At 44.6% G+C, this 18461-nt stretch overlaps 1 protein-coding gene across 2 annotated transcripts in view; it reads right to left on the reverse strand.

Moving 5' to 3' along the window:
• Window positions 1-5120: 5120 nt before the first annotated feature.
• The window catches only part of FN1 (fibronectin 1), a 55093-nt gene continuing 41752 nt past the window's right edge, over window positions 5121-18461 (reverse strand). For both annotated transcript variants that reach the window (XM_075711642.1, XM_075711643.1), the window contains 14 exons: window positions 17489-17758; window positions 15426-15613; window positions 14232-14319; window positions 13877-14053; window positions 13550-13639; window positions 13153-13332; window positions 12489-12578; window positions 11187-11653; window positions 10475-10613; window positions 8844-9008; window positions 7454-7579; window positions 6768-6874; window positions 6367-6477; window positions 5121-5920 (listed from right to left, as the gene is read on the reverse strand). In XM_075711642.1, the coding sequence (XP_075567757.1) occupies window positions 5846-5920; window positions 6367-6477; window positions 6768-6874; window positions 7454-7579; window positions 8844-9008; window positions 10475-10613; window positions 11187-11653; window positions 12489-12578; window positions 13153-13332; window positions 13550-13639; window positions 13877-14053; window positions 14232-14319; window positions 15426-15613; window positions 17489-17758 (2273 nt within the window). In that variant the 3' untranslated portion in view covers window positions 5121-5845. The remainder of the gene's footprint in view (window positions 5921-6366; window positions 6478-6767; window positions 6875-7453; window positions 7580-8843; window positions 9009-10474; window positions 10614-11186; window positions 11654-12488; window positions 12579-13152; window positions 13333-13549; window positions 13640-13876; window positions 14054-14231; window positions 14320-15425; window positions 15614-17488; window positions 17759-18461) is intronic.

Here is an 18461-nt window from a genome sequence, read left to right on the forward strand (position 1 = left end):
CAGCTGCAGTCTGTGCTTAGCAAGTGTTTGTAAGATCTGTAAATGAGATCTTTCCCTGTGTTAACAGAGAACGAAGGCGCAAGAAGTTGGCCTCCAATGTAGAAAACAAGTCTCTTTTGCAAATAAACGTATGGTTCTTAGCTATGTGGAGTCTGTAGTCTTGTGTCATCCAAATACAGTGTCCTCAGGAAAAAGGTTTATTTTTGAGGTAGATTTTTATGGTCTAGAATTTACTAATTCATTAGAAGGCCTATGGAATGGTATGAAAGCCTGGCTTATGTCCAACTTATCAATGAACTGACAAATAGCTGTGTTGTCAAGAACTGCTTTGCTTTTTTTTTTTTTTTTTTTTTTTTTTTTGTCTTTTGAGTCAGCAGGTGGTTTTCTCCAGGGGCTTCTAATCCATTATCCTCTTCCCCTGTGAGGAGAGAGGAGCGGGTCCTTTGTGCAAGACAGTCTTGGGTTTGGTGCTCTGAATCCTGCCCTAGATGTGTGCTTTGGGCTGAGAGGCAGTGTCAGATTGCCTTCTCCATGGTAAAAGACTCATTCCTGCGAGTTTGCAATGCTTGTTTTCACACCGGGGAGTTCAGTTCAGGGTTCATAGGCAGGCATCTGGGAAGCATCTTGCCTGAAGCCACTTCCCTTCTCCATTGTGCGCAATTTGCATTAAGCAGATTTGAACTCTGATTAGAAAAACAAAGTGAAAATCTGGAGCACAGTGAGATGAATAAAGTAACAGCCCAGACACGTTTTTGCTGGCAATCACTGTGACAATTTCAAAGGGATTTTTTTGAGTTTTTGGCAAGGAACAGTCCACAGTTTTGCAATAAACACTTCTGTCGTGGCTCTGATCTCAGCTGGTACAGAGCAGAAAGTCTGCATGTGTTCCCCTTGCTCCAGCAATAGCAGGGGTGCATAGGTAGGGGACAGACCTGGAAGAGGGGGAAATTCAGGTTGTGTTCCTGGCCCTGCTCCTGACTTGCTGTGACTGTGGGCATAGATTTTATTTTATCTGACCTCCTGTTTGGTGCAGAGTGGTTTGAACTGAGCAAGACAAAGATACTTCTTGGGGGATGTGAGTTGTTTAAAAGATCATCATCCACATGCTGGTTTTACCTTAACACATTCATTCCATCTGCTCTCTATATATGTGTGTTCCCCTTGCCATCCTTGTGTCTTGGGCCCTGGACACTGCCCAGGAATTCTGTGTGCCCAGCGCTGCCCTTGTTCTGGCCTGAAAGGGAGCAGTCTCCCCTCTCTTCTGATCTCTACAGTGGATTATTTTTTCTTTTCTGATCTCTACAGTGGATTATTTCCAAATGGCCGGATTAGGCAGGACCAGGTACAGAGAATTCTACTTTTTGGGTCCAGATTAAGACAGTAGTCCAAAATAAGAATGGTGCATTGCTTAATGGCTCACCTCTTGGCTGTGCTAACCCTAGCTGTGGCCCATCTGACTGCTTTCTGTGCCATTGGTTCTCATGGCGTATCAGTGTTTGGAGCCTTCCCTGGTTTTATTAGCTTATACTTTAAAAATTGGGGTTTGGACTCTCTTCCACTGTTCTATTCCTTATGCATCTTCTCTGTCATGCTGTTTTGACTGAAGCTGGTACATACCATGGTGTGAGGTTCTCTCAGGAATCTGTTAGCCCATTCTTCACCTGCATCTTCTTAAGTGTCGCTAAAATAGAGACTGGTAATAAACATCTGGTAGCTCCCATTCTCATGTATTCCTGTTTATCATTTACCCTTTGTTTGCTGTCCTTGGGGCACTGTTTAATCTACTGATGGAAGTCAATAGGTACTAATCTTCCAGGTGAGATTTCTGCATGAGATGCTAGTAAATGTGTAACTAAGGTGGTATCTTGTGCTTTGTTACTTGCAATTGTCTATGTACAGGTCATCTTACAGCATCCATAGAGGGATGCTTTTGCTTCCTGTTGTGCCTATGGTAAGGTTAAAGGACATGTAGTACAGGAGTCATACAGAATTGGGGAAAAACACCTAAATGTCCAGTGTCCCAAGCAAGTGTCCTTGACTACCCTGCCTCGCTTGTCTGACTAATGACTGATAAAAAACTCTGGTCTAGTTCCAGGTGTGAGGTGACCTCAAAGGAATGCCCCTCGGGGTGGCTTGTCACCTGGGCTGCAGTGACAATTTCAACTGGCCTGAAGCCTTCCCCTTGAAGGAAACTGGCAATGCATGAGACCTGGCACTTGACTGGCTCCTGTTTTGGGCACGGAGCCATGGATGTCCTTCTGGAAGGAGTCTGCAGGTCTGGAAGCAACGGCTCCAACTGCTGCTCTGCGAGGTCAGGTCAGGAGCTGTTGTTTTTAAGCTGCTGAGAGATGCCCTAAAGGGGGGATCCAGTCCTTGCTGGCAGCAAGTCCCTGCTGACAATTGGGCCTAAGAGCTGTGAGCCTTCCCCTCGTGCCGCAGGCCAGATGAGTGGTTCTGTGTAAGAAAGAGCTGTGTTGGTCCGTAAGGGTTCCTTATGAGGTATGCTGATCTCCTGCTAGTTGAATTAATTGCTTCTCCCTTTGATATTTACAATGATTAAAAGCAAACCGTGTGGCTTTGCTTAGTATCTGTTTCCCATAGGAAAGGGCATGTCTTTTCTCAAGCGGGGATAGGTCTGCTCCCTCAAGTTGATGCTTTTTGAAGAGCGGGCTGCTGACAGGCTGTTTCACACCGTCACCATATGGTGCCCTGCCCCTGGCAGGTCCTGTGCTGGCCGAATGGTAACAGCTCCCAAAAGTGTGGAAGTAAACAGAGGGCAGGGAGGAATCATTCTTAGCCTTCACCGTCAGTAGCAGCGGATTTTTTTTTTTTTCTTTTCTTCAGCCACTTCATTCCTTGCTGGAATAGAGTCCTGACTCTGGTTGTTCCTGCGCTCTAACCAAAGCTCTGTGTTAGCTGAGAAGACAAACCATGTGGAGATGCACCTCCACTGCTGGAGAAGAACATCCAAGGGCTTAAACACCACTGGGCTTGGTGTAGCTCTGAGCACCCTGTTTGGGAGCCTAGGGTGTCTGAAAGCTCCCTGCTAACAGGGGCAGATGCTGCCTTCATCCCCACCTGGGTGGCTGCCCCAGCTGTGAAGGTAACTTGGGTTGGACAATGTTAGTTGACCTTAGCGCTCCAGTGGACCATGGATATACATCAAGCCTGTGTTTTAAGGTCCAGCAGCTGTTCTGTTGCCACTTTATGCACTATAGCCTGGGTGAAGCATAGGAACCTTCATAAACCTTGGTTCCTTTTGTTGCTGATTGTTTCTAGAAGGAAAGACTTGTGGTGGATACTTTGGATTTTGCAAGTTTCTACTGCCTCTGTGCTGCGCTCTGCTAGTGGTTTTCAAATGTAACTGAAAATAAAAGCTTTAGCTGAATGACAAAATACTCAGCATTGCACTAGTAAATGCTAAACAGAAATTGTTAGCAATGTAACCGCTCATGTTTTAAGGCATGGACAAACCTCAACAGAGAGCTTAGGCAAATGCATTGTTTAAGTCATTTTATCCTGTAATGCTTACTGCGGGGAGGGGGAGGTGTTGCTGTTACAGGTGATGTGACATTAGAGTGAGGGGGTTAGGTGGACTACGATTCCCATTCAGCTGGGCAATTCCTGTGTGTCTGAAGTGAATTAGTGGCAAAGTGACTAAGGAGGGATCTTTGCAATTGGTCTCTGGTCCAAAATATATAGCCCTCACTTGGAAAGGACAAATTAATAGAAATCTAGTTTAAAAGGAAAGTATTTTTCTGGTTTCTGTCTATGCCATTTTTAGTTCTCGTGTATTTTAGACACTCATTTGGCTCTTCAACATTGGCGGGATAGAACTGAGTTCTGCAATCATTTTACTATTTGCAAATGTTTTGGTTGCTCTATAGATAGCAATCTGTGAAAACAACTACCATGTGTGTTTCTCATGTCAATAAGCCAAATTCTATTTTCATGCTATGCTTTATTCAATCCAGAGAAATCCATTGACTTCAGTAATACAGTGCTTTTGTAGCCAAGAGAGGAATGCAGCCGGAGGAATCATGACAGAACCTTTCATGTTCTGCATTTGCAAGTGCTGCACAGGTTTTTGCAGCGTTGGCAGCACAAGCTAAAGGGACTTAGTGCTAACTTTGTTTCTTGTAATCAAGACTGCCTTTGTTTTAAAAAAGGTTTTGAGGAGAATTTCATTTACACCCCCACCCCCACCCCCACCCCACGAGGCAGAAGCACAGCAGACTTGAAAACAGTCTTGGCCTCTAACATGCAGGCATAGACCCAGCTGTCTTAGACCCAGGTGCTGTCTGTCCCCCTCTTTTTTGAGGCTTTCTGCAGAGGTAATGGAAGGATTTCTATGATGTTGTTGCAGCAGTGCCTGAGGGCATGCTCACTAGTACCTAAACAAGCTCAGTTCTGGGATTTTGTTATTTGAATTTACCACATTGCGAATGGAGATGGAATAGCTGAGAGTTGAAAGAAGGGTGTGATAGCCCCTCTATAAACCCTCTCGATGGTCACAGGTAAGTTAGTTATCCTCCATTGCAGAGAGAGGTGAACTGTGATCTTCCCCAGGGGTAAGGCATGGAGCAGGGTCTCCAAGACCCAGCATCCATTTGGACCTGGGGAGGAGTCACTGGATCCAAGTACAGTTAAGCTTTGGACACATCCAACTTCAAGGGTGTGGATGGCCTCACTAATTTTGGCAACTCAAACACTGAGAGCATACTTGATTCTAGGTATTTAAGCGGCTGGCTGGATTGAGGACCATCTCTACCTCAATTCGTGTCCAAAGCAGGGAATATTTTCCTTTCCATCCCCGTTTCTCTCTCCTCCACCTATTCCCACAAAGCAAGCCTCTGCCTCCTGCAGCATAGCATACATACTCAGAGTGTCTCTGTGCTCTACTGGGGCAGGGGGTGCAGATGGAAGTCTTAATTAACAAACTGCTCTACAAAGATTCTCTTGAGGTTTGCTTCATGCTTGAGATGTTTGTTCCATCTTGTTTCAAGGCAATGTTACTCCAGCTCAGAATAATAATCTTCATCCTAGATTCCATGGTAGCAAAGAGAATCACTTAAACTACATGTTTTGTTTGTAAATCTTTTTATTAAAAGAGTTGTTTTTTCTTTTCCACAGTAGTAAAGCTTTGGCACTTACAGTATAAAAATAATCACTGATCATAATTACACCAAATTCCTCTTTGTCAACTGCTTAGTAAGTGTCTTCAATACATTTTCTTCCCATATAAAAACACTTGAAGGTCAGGGGAACGAAAATGATAAATAACAGTATGAGATATAAAGATACAGCTAGAAAAATACTAGGATCATTGAGAAAGAATTAGGACTGTGCATATTTTAAATATCCCAGTGATTGGATTTGCTGTTCCTATCTTATTGCTGGCTGCACGCTTATGTGAAAGCAGAAGTGTTTGGTGGACTTTCCTATCGCTAAACTTCAGTAATGTTGTACTCGAATGTTCTTTGCATAGCATGGGAACCCTGAATTTCTATACCCTCCCTCCCCCTTAATATTTTGATCCCCCACCAATTTGTGATTTAGCATCTCTGCCCTTTTTTCTTTAAATTTGAAAATACTGACTGGTATTCAACACTTTGAGCGAAACCAAGACAATCGCTATCAATCATGAGAAAAGTCTGAAACACTCCAAGAGTGGCGCTTGGAGAAGCTGTGAGTTGAGCTTAAGCTGGGAAAATGGCTCCAGAGCAGAGGGCCATTCTCAAAAGATGCAGTTTTGCTAGCATCACTCCAGTTTGGATGGTAATCGTGGCAGATAGGTATACTTTGGTTTGTCTGTTGCCATTGCTGCAAGAAGTCTTGCTGGATGTTACTTTCCCCGTGGATGTTGTGTGTCTGCCTGTACGTCTAGGGGCATGAAACACTCAATTGGGCAGTTGACGTTCTGTTAGAAGGGAAGGAAATCAGTTAGCACTCTGTCCTGCAAGGATGGACACTTCTGTGCTGTGGTTTGGGCTGAGAACTGCTGCCAGCCTGTGTGGCTGTTTAGATTTCTCAGCACCAAGCACACAGCTGGTTTACAGCAGCAAGTGAAGACTAGGAAATCACTACATGCAATACTGCCTCAGCCAGAGCATGCAGGCACGTCCCAGTGCTAGTAAACGAGAAGTCCCGCCGACATGGGTATGTCGCTGAACACTGTGTGTGAAAGTGTGAGCTCGAGCATACGTTCTGTGCTGTGCAGAGTGCTGGTTTGCTGGATCAGTGGCTATCATGCGCTTCTGACTGAGCAGAAAGCTACACGCTGCTCTTATCCCTTGAGCCCTGTACAAACCTGTGCCATAGACCAGACCTGCAGTAAGAGAGGGCAGAGAAGGAAAGTGTACTCACGGCGTTTGTGGCCTGGTGGTATCTCTGTGTAAACTGTGTGTAGGTATGACCAGCAGAGCCTTCGGGGGCCACCTCCACGCTGGGTCTGCGGCAGTTGTCACAACGCCAGCCCTAGAGAAACAGAACACGTGTGCACCCGTCAGACCACGCTAATGCCGATGGCCAAGGAGCTGCTAATATTCATGCATGTGGGTACAGCTCCAGCAACATCTTATACCATGCAGGCCCTGACTCCAAGTCCCTGCAAGTACTTATGCTCTCCTACTAATTATTTTTCTTCTTACATGGGCCTGTTTTTGCCAGGCATTACACACCATCTACCTTGAAACCCAGCAGTCTTAGGACTCTGCTCCAGCACAGCCTCCTCTCCTCATTCAGCATGCCATGTCCCTCCTGCTTACCTGCTGTCCTCCGTAACAAGTGCAGGAGCAGATGGCCCCGAAGTACTCCTTCTGCCACTGTTCTCCAACTTGGTACATTTTCCCATCATCGTAGCATGTGGTCTCATCTGTGGAGGGACAGGCAGAGCTCAGTTGCATGGCCTGTGCTTGGCTTTAAGCATTCTCAGAGCAGTTTGGTGATCAGAACAGGAGCCTCTGGCCACTGCGCTCTCCCTGTTTGACCAGAGGCTCACTGACTGGCAGGGGGAACATCAGTCATTTTTATAACTCTCCAGACACTTTAAACTAGAACATGAGGGTATTAGCCTGACAAGAGCAATGCAGTTTAATTCACAGTGTGAAGTGTAGAGGATCTTCAGGGGACAGGCCCTGCAGAAAAGGCCTGTGTTACTGATTATGGTAATCTACACCACTTAAGTGTTGTGACATGTGGCTCCAGGGCCAAAGGCAGACAGATGCTGAGTGTGCTGCAACCTTAGCTAAGAAAAGAGGGTTTACTTCTTTTCAAGCTTAGCAACGTGAGTTTTATGCCTTTAGCTCTTGTGAGAACAGATTCAGTCTGTCACTGAATCGGACATACTGATACTCTGCCTGACCTCATGGCAGGACCTTAATGGGAACAGCCCTGAGATACTGAAACTTCTTGAATGGGAGCTCAATTAAATTAACATCAGAAGGAGACTTACGAGGTTCACACTTGAATTCTCCTTTTCCATTTCCAAGGCAGGTGCAGCTCATCATCTGGCCATTCTCCCCCTGCCGGTCCCACTTCTCCCCGATCTTGTAGTTTACACCATTATCGTGGCACCACTCTGGAGAAGGCAGAGGAACAAGAGAAGGAGGAGTTAACCCGCACGCTGCAGTGACATAGTGGGAGGAGAACAGCTTGGTGTTGTCTCAGGGACCAAGAGGGGCAGGAGAAAGAATCTTTTCAGCTCATGTAAGTCCCAAGGAGGAAATGGGTTCCTGCTGGAAATGGGTTCAGCTCCTGCAGCTTTTAACTGGCGAGGACCATTACAGCTCTAGGAGATGGCTAGAGGCTCTTAGGAAAAGAGCAAGTAGGATGTGACAAAGATGGGGGAGGATGGTTGGCTAATAGGAGGAGAGGCAAAATTAAAGGGAATTTAATAGACACGGGGCAGAAAGGGAGAGAAGAATATTTTAAATGCACTTTGAGCAAATACCCAGTAAAACCATTTCACAGTGACTGCAAAACACAATGGGTAAGCCATGTGTATGAAATGACAAAATATAAATATTAATCCTGTAAAAAGAGTCTCTTCCCTGCAGTCACTCCTCAGAGTCTATGCAAATTGCAGAAACACCTTCTTTGCACAGCTTACTCCACAATTTAAAAGCATAATTTAAATTAGTTGGATATGTGTTGTGTTAAACCACTCAATCACAGACTTTTGTTCCATTCCCTTACATGAAGTTTGATACTCTTCCATGTAAACCACAGTCCTGTAAAGAATAAAACTTAGTGCCCCTGCAGAGGTGTTGCCTGCTTGACAGAGCTTCAAAGAGCAGCTGAGAAAATTAGAAAACTCATTCTGCAAGATGCTTTGCAAAGGCTGTCTGTAATGCAAAACAGACTCAGTACTTTCTGTAATACCACTGAAATCCACACAAGTTCTGTCTGGCCCACTGCAACGATGTATATAATTAGGAGATGAAGATTCAACCATAATTGAATAATCAAAGCTGTCATCTTAAATGGCTACTCGGATGCTATCATTTAGGTATCTTGCCTGTGTCACTTTTACACATTACCTAGTGGTGCCTGGCAAGGGTAGGGAAAATAAAACAAACATTTAACTTCAGTGAAAAAGTCATTACATATCAATACAATATTGATTGTTGCTGATGCAGTGAATGGCAGTACTAGATAAGCTGCATAGCTCAGAAGTAACCAAAGTTTTCCATCACTTCTCATGATGCAAAACACTGATTTGGTTTAAAAACTTGAGAGCCTGCATCCATTTGCATCATGTTTGGGTCAGGCTTGTTCTGTCAAACATATGCTGTTAGTGCTCAGGGAGCTTAGACAGGGATGGTCAAAAGCAAGCTACTCACTAGAAGAATCGCATCTGAAATGACCGCTGCCAAAGCCTAAACACTGGCACCAGAGTTTAAAGCCAGTTTCAGATAACCGCTCCCATTCCTCGCCAATGGAATAGAAGGAGCCAGTGTAAGTATCAAAGCAGGTATCATCAGCCGGCTGGTTTAGTCCTTCAGACACTGGAACAAAAAACAAAGAAACAGGCATCACACACAGCAATAGGAACTACTGAAAGACAGAATGATTTTCACTAAATAGATGCTTTTTTTTTTTTTTTTTCTTCTTACAATATCCTGGCAGTAATAGAGCTACCCCATGGGCATATACTTGATGACTCTGTCAGCAGTCCAGACTCCCTGTGATTTATTTTCCATTTGCATGTGTCAGAGCAGTTGAATGATAAAAAAACCTGACATGAAGGCTATTTCCATTTTGATTTGCCAAGTTTCAAGCAAGTGTGAGTTTCTGCATTTGCTGCTGGAAAGCAACAACCTGACTTAGCCTGTTTCTAAGAGAAATGTGCTGTGAGATGCTGAAGAACAGCAGGAGGTTGGTAGCTGCATGTGCACTTTTTTGGGGGCACTTCAGACTCTAGCTCGTGGCAGGGGGATGGAAGGAGGAGACCAGACCTTACAGCCATGCTGTTGTATACAGATGTCCACCTTCGGTGTGCGCCTTGATTGAAAAGTGGGTGTTTTAAAACCACCAGTTCAGTGTGTAATGATCAGGGTCAAAAGTTAATGCTCTCAGTTCAGTCTGTGACAAACATACGGCAATTGGGGTGCTGGAAGGGGAGAAACGGCCTTTTTTCCCAGGGAGGTGGGGGCAGTACGGGGCTGCATGGAGAGGCTTAATAGATGGACAATGTAAATCCTTAACTCTTCATTTCCTCTTCTACCATCCTGTCCTCCTCTCCTTTTTGACCTCAAAATACACACAGGAGGAGATGGAGGGAGAGAGGAAGAGTTGTTGATCAGACCCCTGTGCTGGGGTCCCACAGCGGGTGTGTGGGCTCTGGGCTTTGCAGCTGTGGCAAGTGCTGTCTCTGACCACAAGTACTTGTGGTTGGTCACATGGCTTCTAAGTGTTACCTGTTTGTGCTTAATTAGCATCTCTGCAGGCAGCCTGCTCTGCTGCCGGAGCTTCAGGATGGTCTAGCACCTTCAGGATGGTCTAGCACTGCTGCTAGATAACTGACACAGAAGCAGTGGCAAAAGACTGACAGAGCAGTTAAGCTGGCCACTGGCACTTTCCCATAAGCATAATGTGTTATTGTGACAGCAGATCTTTGCTGCTGGGCAGGAATCTGCCACACCAGTGTGATCCCCAACTTCTACTGAGAGCCACAAATACCAGATCTCTTGCTCTCTCTTGGTCTCTGACCCTAGAGGAGTGTATGGAGCCAAACCACATTCTTCATGATTAGACAACAGATCAGAATAGCTCTGGTCAGTGTGCCAGTTATCCAAAACCACTGGACTTCACAAATCACTTGTCCCAGTGCCCTGCTATGAACTCTCCATGTCTGGAGAAGTTTCCTTTCTGAACTATTCTCAAGCCTGGGCACCGGGTAGGTTGCCTTGAGTACAGGAAAGGAGGCAGGAACAGCACAGGTTCACCTAGACTCCATAAAGCTTTTACTTACCAGTATTGCCAACTGTGACCACCTCCTCCAGCACCTTTTGTCTCCGGTGATCTTTCAGGGCTTCCACTATGATGTTGTAGGTGGCCCCTCTTGTAAGGCCAGTGAGTGTAGCACTGGAGGAAGTTCCAGGAACCCTGAACTGCAACAAGAGGCAATGCCGTGTCACCAGAAAGGGAAGGGTGATTACTCTTTAGGTGTCACCCCACTCATAGGAAAGACAGGGTGTTTAGGTTGACTTCTATGCTCTACACCACAATGGAGCCAGCCCGTTCCGCTTAGACATTCTGGGATCTTCAAACAATACCAAGTTAAATTTGACTACTCTGGACCATGGTTCATGAGGGAACTGCCATTTCAGGGAAGCAGAAACCAAGGGAGACAAAGGAGAAGGGCTAAGGGAGTCTTTGGCTTGGAGAAGCAGCACCTCAGTCTTTGAAACTCCCAATTTTCTCCCTGACTGCCCCCTTCCCTGGTGAAATGTTGATACTGACAGCATTTCAAGGGCTTTCTGTTTTAGCAGTTTTATCCTGTAGCCTTCTCCATGAAGGAGAGGAGGGAGGCATTTATCTTTCTCTCAGCTACATATTAGTAAGACTCTTTAAGCCAACTCTGACTGCCACACCCTTAACACAGTAAAGGGCTGGACTTCCAAGAGACATCTGCTGCCACAGGTGAGGCTAACACTGTTCCTGTGCTAAGACAGTTCAGTTACCTGCAGAGTGTCTTCATCCTGGCTGACTGGCTGACATGAGATGATGTATTCAGAGCTCTCCAGCAATGGCCTCCAAGAGATGGTTGTCTGAGAAAGAGCTTCTTGACCTGTGGTGTCATTGCGCCTGGGCCCACGGGAGTGCGGGTATGAAGGTTCGACTATGATAGGCACTTGGTACCCAGGGATTTCAATCGCTTCATCTACATTTGGTGGTTGCCGTCTTGACCCCGGCCTAAGGGGAGTTGCTGTAGTGGGTACAGGCCGTCTGTAGCCATGCTCCTCAAAGAAGACTTGTCGACCCTGGTGTCCTATTGTCTGCGGGTGCCCAGAGGTGCCTGGAAGTTGGATACCGTTTCCATTGTCATACCTGTTGTTTGTGAGGTAAGGGGTCCCCTCGTCAATGGAAGGTACGTCGAGAATGTCAGGTTGGTTGGGGTGCGGTCTGGTAATCAACGTGGGAAGCTCATCTAGCCAAAGAAAGGTTAGAAGCCATAAAGCAAAGCATGGCAAATTAACAATGGTAAATTAAACAGCTAGAGTGGATGCTGTACACCACTCCAAGCAAAGATTAGCAATCATCCCAAGATGCAACACACTTTTTATGACCTCATTGTGATCATGAAGGTAATTTCTATCTCTCTATATATTTATATAGTATATAAATATATGTATATCTTTCATACATAGGCATAAGAAGTGTGTTGGTATGAAATTTTCATACAGCTGAGCAACAGTTTTGAACACTGCAACCCAAAAAAGCTACCGCTGCTCAAGTCGAGAAGAAGAAATGATTATAAGAGATATTCATAGGTTATGAGTTTAAGAAAAATCACTGGCGTGCAGTAAGAAACCAGCTCTTTTATCACATTTGGATATACAGCTGCTATTTTGCTTGCTACAGGTATCACAATGTCGCACTGTGGAGGGTGTAAAGTAAAAGAAATGCAATGGGCAACAAATTAATAGATTCTGCCTTCATGTGCTAGATGGAAATGTGAGTGTTAACCCTAATTTAATTAAGAATTAGGTACCCACGCAAGAATCAAGCACCAAGCATGTTGTTCTGTTCTTAGTGTTCAAACGCAGCCAAATGTGATTCATGTAACTTCAGAATCTTACCTCCTGCATTCTAGAAAGGAAAACCTCTTTACAAAGCCTGTTTGACTCATAAAAAAAGGTGCGGCTGAATGGCGTGAACAGGATAATTTTAAATAATGTTATTATTTCAGTCCTAAGATAGTATTCCCCAAGTGGAAGACATCATCTCCTGTTGGCACACAACAATCCAGAGCTTTGTTTTACCTGTCCTTTTTCTGCCAACCAGTGGTTCACTCTTTTGATTGTTCTTCACAGCAATGATGTAGATGATGTATTCAGTTCCTGGTTCCAAACCTAGGGAGGGAGGGAGGAAGGACATAAAGCAATCTAAAAACTTAAGAGTTGCTTTTCTTTTACAATTATGTGTGGGACCTAAGGCAGAATGAGAGGTGGGTATGGCTATAGTATGGGTATTGCATTTTGGATCTGAGGTTTTCAGGACAGTACGAAGAGTCCAGCCTCCTGCTGCTCAGAGTGAGTTTGAAATCTGACCATGTCAGCTGGGATCATGGACTCTGCAGACACAAAACATAATGAATCTTCAGAATGTGTGATTGATGGGGTGCCAGAGTCATGGGATGCCAGAGTCATGGGCTTTTTTACTTGAATGGATGACAGTTGCAATGACAGTGGAAACAAACATCTATGGATTGTTCAAATCTGATGGTTGATATGATCAGAGAAGTGTATTGTGTTTGTAGGACAGGTGTGCTTATAAAACCACTGTCTGTCATTAGAAACCACAGTAAAGGAACAAAACTTTGTCCTTCTCTTAGCTGACCATCAACTAATTTTATATTAGGTCTTCCCTCTCTCTCTTCAAATTTGTTTCAGGTGAAGAGCTTCCAGACAAAACAGAGACAGGTACCAGTAATAGTAGCCTCGGTGGTGCCGGGCCGAGGGCGAGGCAGAACCTCCTTGGCTGGTGAGCCAGGTTTCTCATATCTGATGATGTAGCCTGTGATCTTGGCTCGTGGAGGCTGCCAGGTAGCCAGGAGGGAGTTGCTTGTGGTTGTAAGGAAGCGCAGGTTAGAAGGAGCATCAATAGCTAGGTGAAAACAAAAGGAAACAAGTCAAATGCAGTAAAGGCAAGCATATTCTTCACTTGAACTGCATCTTCTGACACCTTTCTCAAACTCAGGAGTAAAACCTATTGCTGTAAGTCATAGTAACTATTATATGTGATCAGATATAGACAGCTTCTGCCTGACCATATGTGATTACTATGTGTTAGCATGAGCAGAAAAGTCAGATAAGATCATTACCAGTGGATGCATCAATCACTACTGGGGAACTGCGTGCGTTCTCATTCAGAGTGTAAAGGTAGATCTTGTAGTCATTGCCAGGTTGCAAGCCTAAAATGAAGTTGAAACATAAATGTTAGCTAATCTGAGGAAGCCATCTAAAAGGGACATCAGGATGTCTTTCAACAACAACTTCTTGGAGACTAGTCTTTATGACTCAGGTATTTTTTCTTACCTTTTGTTCCTATATTATTTCTCATCAAGGAAATTCAGCTACTAAACAAGAACCCTGTGTACCTTCCAATATGACCCTGGAAGCTCCTGCACCTGCAGAAGCCCCTCACTTACCAGTGATAGTGTAAGTTCTAACATCAGGGCTGATGGTTCTTTGAATGGGGTTCTGGCCACTCGCTGGGACAGCATCAACTTGGAAGCCAGTGATGGTCTCCGTCTTGGTTCTCCAGGTAATGGTGATGGTTGTCTCAGTGGCATCTGTCACACGGGCCCTGCGTGGGGGACTAACATCTGCACCAGAAGGAGAAACTCCTGTCAGTACTGTGGGGATTGTGAAACTTAGCAGCTAAGTGTTTGTGAAGGCTTTGCTGGAGCTTTGTATAGAGCCTCACTTTTGACACAGAGTAGGATCTCGGCCTCTGCACCCAGTACAGTACTAATTGGTCATTTGTGGATGATCACTACTTACTTTCAAGAGTGGTGACCATCCCCTGGGCTGGTCGGCTGGTCAGAGAGTCCTTCAGGGCATACACACTCACTTCATACTTGGTTGCTACCTAGAATAGACAAAGTTATACCATATTATAAGAAGGACCTGGCACAGTGGGAAATACTCCTGCCCTCATTCAGTGTTTGGTAGAGCCACATTTCTTGGTCACTGGTCAGTTACTGAAGTATGAAACCTTAAAATAAATCAGTGAAGGACTGACAGGATAATTCTAATTATTTCCAGCTGTAGTAAGAGTAGACATGGACCTTGATAAACAGTGCTGTTGATAATACTAGTAGTGCACAGGTGCACACGCAGGAGCAGAGGAAATCCTGGAAGAAGCTTATTTGTCATCCCTCATTTTGGAATCTGTGCTTCAAAGCTGATCCTTCAGAAAAACCTAATTTACATCCTGTTTTTCCTAGGGTTAATGGATGCCATTTGCTATGATAAGGTGCTCTTGCTGTGAAGAAAAGAGAACAGTGGAAGTTACAGCATGGTCTTTTGTCCTTGACTGCATCAGACCAGGAGTCCACTTAAGATTAGAGTGTTTTTTAAGGCTCATTTTGTGACAACGATTCATAAAATTCCTTAAAAACTGATCAGTAGGTTTTTAAGATAGCAGGAACCAAAAAAGCAGTGATTTTCAGCCTCTTCCAGTTCAGGAACTCCTGAAATTTTTCCAGTGGAAAAGATGGCTATATAGCAAATTTAAGCCTGCTCACAAAAGACTTGCATTTTTTACTTACATTTTGTAGATGTCTTAAAAAGAGGCCATAGACTGCCGGAGCTCCCATATCACAGCTTGAAAATCTCTGCATTAGGTTGCTTTATCTGACCTCTTTTGTGAAAGATGAGTAAAAGCATTTTACTGGGTTACTGTTGATTGTGAACCTGACAATTTGCATTTGATTAAGGCATCCAGTACCTCTGTGCTAAATGAGGAAGGGGAAACAATGCAGATTCAGCAGACCCATTCCTTGCCTCTTAAAAACTATGGTAACGAGTAGTTACAGCTGATGGCTAGTCAGACTTCAAACAGAGTCAGACCCTTAGGAGCTGTAATGATCTACTCCAGCTGAGGTTCCTGACCCAGGAATTTGAAATTGCTTCAAATTCTCCTAACATCTCCTTCCCACAGCACAGTCTGCATTACACAAAGAAAAGAGTTACCATTAATCCAGACACGACAGCAGATGTACTGTCCGGAGAAAGGTTGATTTCTTTCATAGGACCAGTCTTTTCTTTGGGGTTCACTCTGACTCTGTAGCCAGTGAGACGAACGTTTGGTGCATTCCAGTTGATGGTAAGACTGGTGGGAGTCACCTGAGTAAACCTCAGGTTTGTTGGAGGTGGAATTGCTGCAAAAACCCGGATTGGTACATGGTTAGTTTAAAGACAGAAGTCTTAGATAAAACAATATTCTCTCCTGAACTTGAGACAGGTTTAGGCCTGAAATGCATGGGCAGGAAAGTGGTGTGCCTTCTGCAAACACAGGCATAAAGCACTGTGGAAGGAGACAAGGTATTCAGGAGGAGATTCTCAAATCTACAATACTTTTCAGCAGAAATAAGGAGATCTCGATGCTTCAACCCTGAAGTTAGGTGAGTAACAACACTTGCTGTGACATAAGGGTGAGGGCTCTGGGAGGTGCTTAAATCCGTAGTAGGCCAGTCTGTTTTAATTCTTCTGCCTGTCTGCTTTTCATCACACAGCTAATAGTTTAGTCCTGCTTCACTTGCCTATCTCTGTTCATTTCTAAAATACGATGGATGACTTACAAAAGTAAGTAGGAAGTAGGCTCAGGAATTGCAAAGAGAATATAAAAATACTGCAAATGCAGAGGGGAAGCATTTTACAGCCACTTGCACAAGTGTAAATTACTACACAGAGAGCAAGGCAATGGAAAAGCGGAGCTGTGATGGCCATAAGGCTCATCACGCAAGAGTCTGTTCATGAGCTAACACATCTGATATCTTTAAAAACAAATGTTTGCCCATAAAAAAAGGAGCATCCATTGAAACATTTTCTTGCCTTACTGTTGATAATCCTTGGGCTGTAAAAAGGGGAAAAATATACCTTACCATAGTGTCCGCTATTAGCATGTTGCTGTGAAGTTTTCTAATTTTATAGAGTGGAAATATGAGATAATTCTCCCTTGTTGCTTTGCTCAGAGCTCAATCTAAAGCCCATGAGAGTCAATGGAAAGTCTTGAATGACTGCAAATACGCTTTTGAACATCCCACAAAGGGTAAACCACAAAGAGTGGGTTTTAAAAACTGGTATATTTGCATTTCTGGCAGGTAGTCAGCCAGCTGTTTCAATCATTACAGCACTTTGCTTCAGTTTAGTATAGCAATCTGTACACTAGGAACCACTGTCTTCATTACATGCCTGCAATTATAGTGCCAACTATTCATCCACAAATGAATGGAAGACCTTTATTACAAAGGTGCTACCTTTGTAATAAAGACATGTCTGGTAATGCCGGAAGCTTTGCAATGGATTCCATATGGCTGGAAGTAATTTTATCTCAAGCAATAGCTTCCTTTTCCTTTTTCACAAAGGAATTTTAAATGTATTCTACATGGAGTTGGATTAGACTGGCACATAAGGGACTCTCCTGAACGGAGCATGTCCTCTATCTTGTCGAGGTGATGTGAGCGCAGGGCGTGGGCATGAACATGGGCTGTAGTCCTTAGGGTAGTGCCAGTGAAGGATCTAGAGGCTCTGTGGGACCTGAGGGTTAAGCCATCTCCTAGCCCTTCGTGCTGATCTTTTGTTCCATCCAGCAAGGACCCTGTGGGATGAAAGCTGCCCTTATCTCTCTGTCATTGGTAACTGCCGCTGCTTGCAGGTGCCCCATATCCTAAAGACAAGAGTGTTGTGAGAGGGCAGTTCACCATGGATTAGGCTCCGTGACTAGGGACCAGACATTACCGATCCACTTGAGGACTGAGAGAAGGCTATAAGGTAACATCCCTCCTTTCTCTAGAATCTGCTCCTTCAATCCTGCTGACCTTTCCTGCATTCCCTAATATGTATGTAGGCTGACTCTGCTGGCAGCCAGCTCTCCAGCACCAACTGAGCCATCTCTCAAGAGCAATCACATCCCCTTGGCTGCCCCTGGGGCTTCCCCCGCGTGGAGCACCAGTTGCACATGGAAGCACACTTTACCCAGCAGGGCAGAAGCCACTGCTGTCATGGCCTGCTGGGTGGTGTAGTTAAAGGTGTACCTGTGGACTGGGTCCCAGTGAGGGGCAGGCTCTCCATGTCATCATATATGGCAACGATATTGATAGTGTACTCAGAACCTGGCCTGAGGCCATGCAGCTCAGCAGTGTCTTCTTCGCCACCTGGGGCCGGCAATAGCTCATGGATTCCATCCTCAGGGCTTGAGTAGGTCACCCTGTACTTGGTTACTTGCCCCTGAGGGCTTTCCCAAGCAATTTTGATGGAATCAACATCCACCTCAGTGAATGTTAGTCCTTTAGGGCGGTCAATGTCTGTTAGGCAAATTAACGGTAAGAGGTTATGTGATAAAAAGCAGGTTGTGGGTGAGGAAAATAAAAAGCATTTCCAATACATGCAAAGCAGTTTTCGGTTTTGCGCAGGAGAGGGGGTACTTGATTCTCCTCTGTGCTGCACCTTGCACACGTGCTTACACCCATGCAGAATAAGGCTGAGAATTTGTGGGTGCCAGACAGCACGAAGGCAATCTTGGCTTTGAAACCAAACGGACTTGCATTACCACCTTCAAAGCAGCCAGGACACCAACTCTTAATTATATTTGAGTCCCCTTGGCACTGAAACCCCTTTTTACGCAACTCTAGCAGCATTAAGCTACCTTAAAATGGTCAAGGAAAAAAAAGAAATGGGAATTTTAAGACCCGTTTTTACCATCAGAGCCCGTAACTGGTTCCTAGTGCTAAAGACAGCCAGACAACCCACCTGACTCGGTAAGTTCAGATTCATGCTGCATTTGATTTTCACTACTGTAAGCTGCTGTGCAAAGCACCAGTCCAAGGAGAATCAGTCCCACTATTTTCTTTCATAAATTAATATCCAATTAACACACTTAAGAAGAAAGCAAATTACTCAGTATATTATATTTCAAAATCAGTTAGAAACAAACTTTTCAGCTTTGTACTGAGTGCACTGGGAATGTCCACAGGTGCAACTGGGTGATACGCACACTTCTTAATGAGA

This window comes from Pelecanus crispus, chromosome 5 (genome assembly GCF_030463565.1).
Source record: "Pelecanus crispus isolate bPelCri1 chromosome 5, bPelCri1.pri, whole genome shotgun sequence".
In the NCBI taxonomy this organism is placed as follows: domain Eukaryota; kingdom Metazoa; phylum Chordata; class Aves; order Pelecaniformes; family Pelecanidae; genus Pelecanus; species Pelecanus crispus.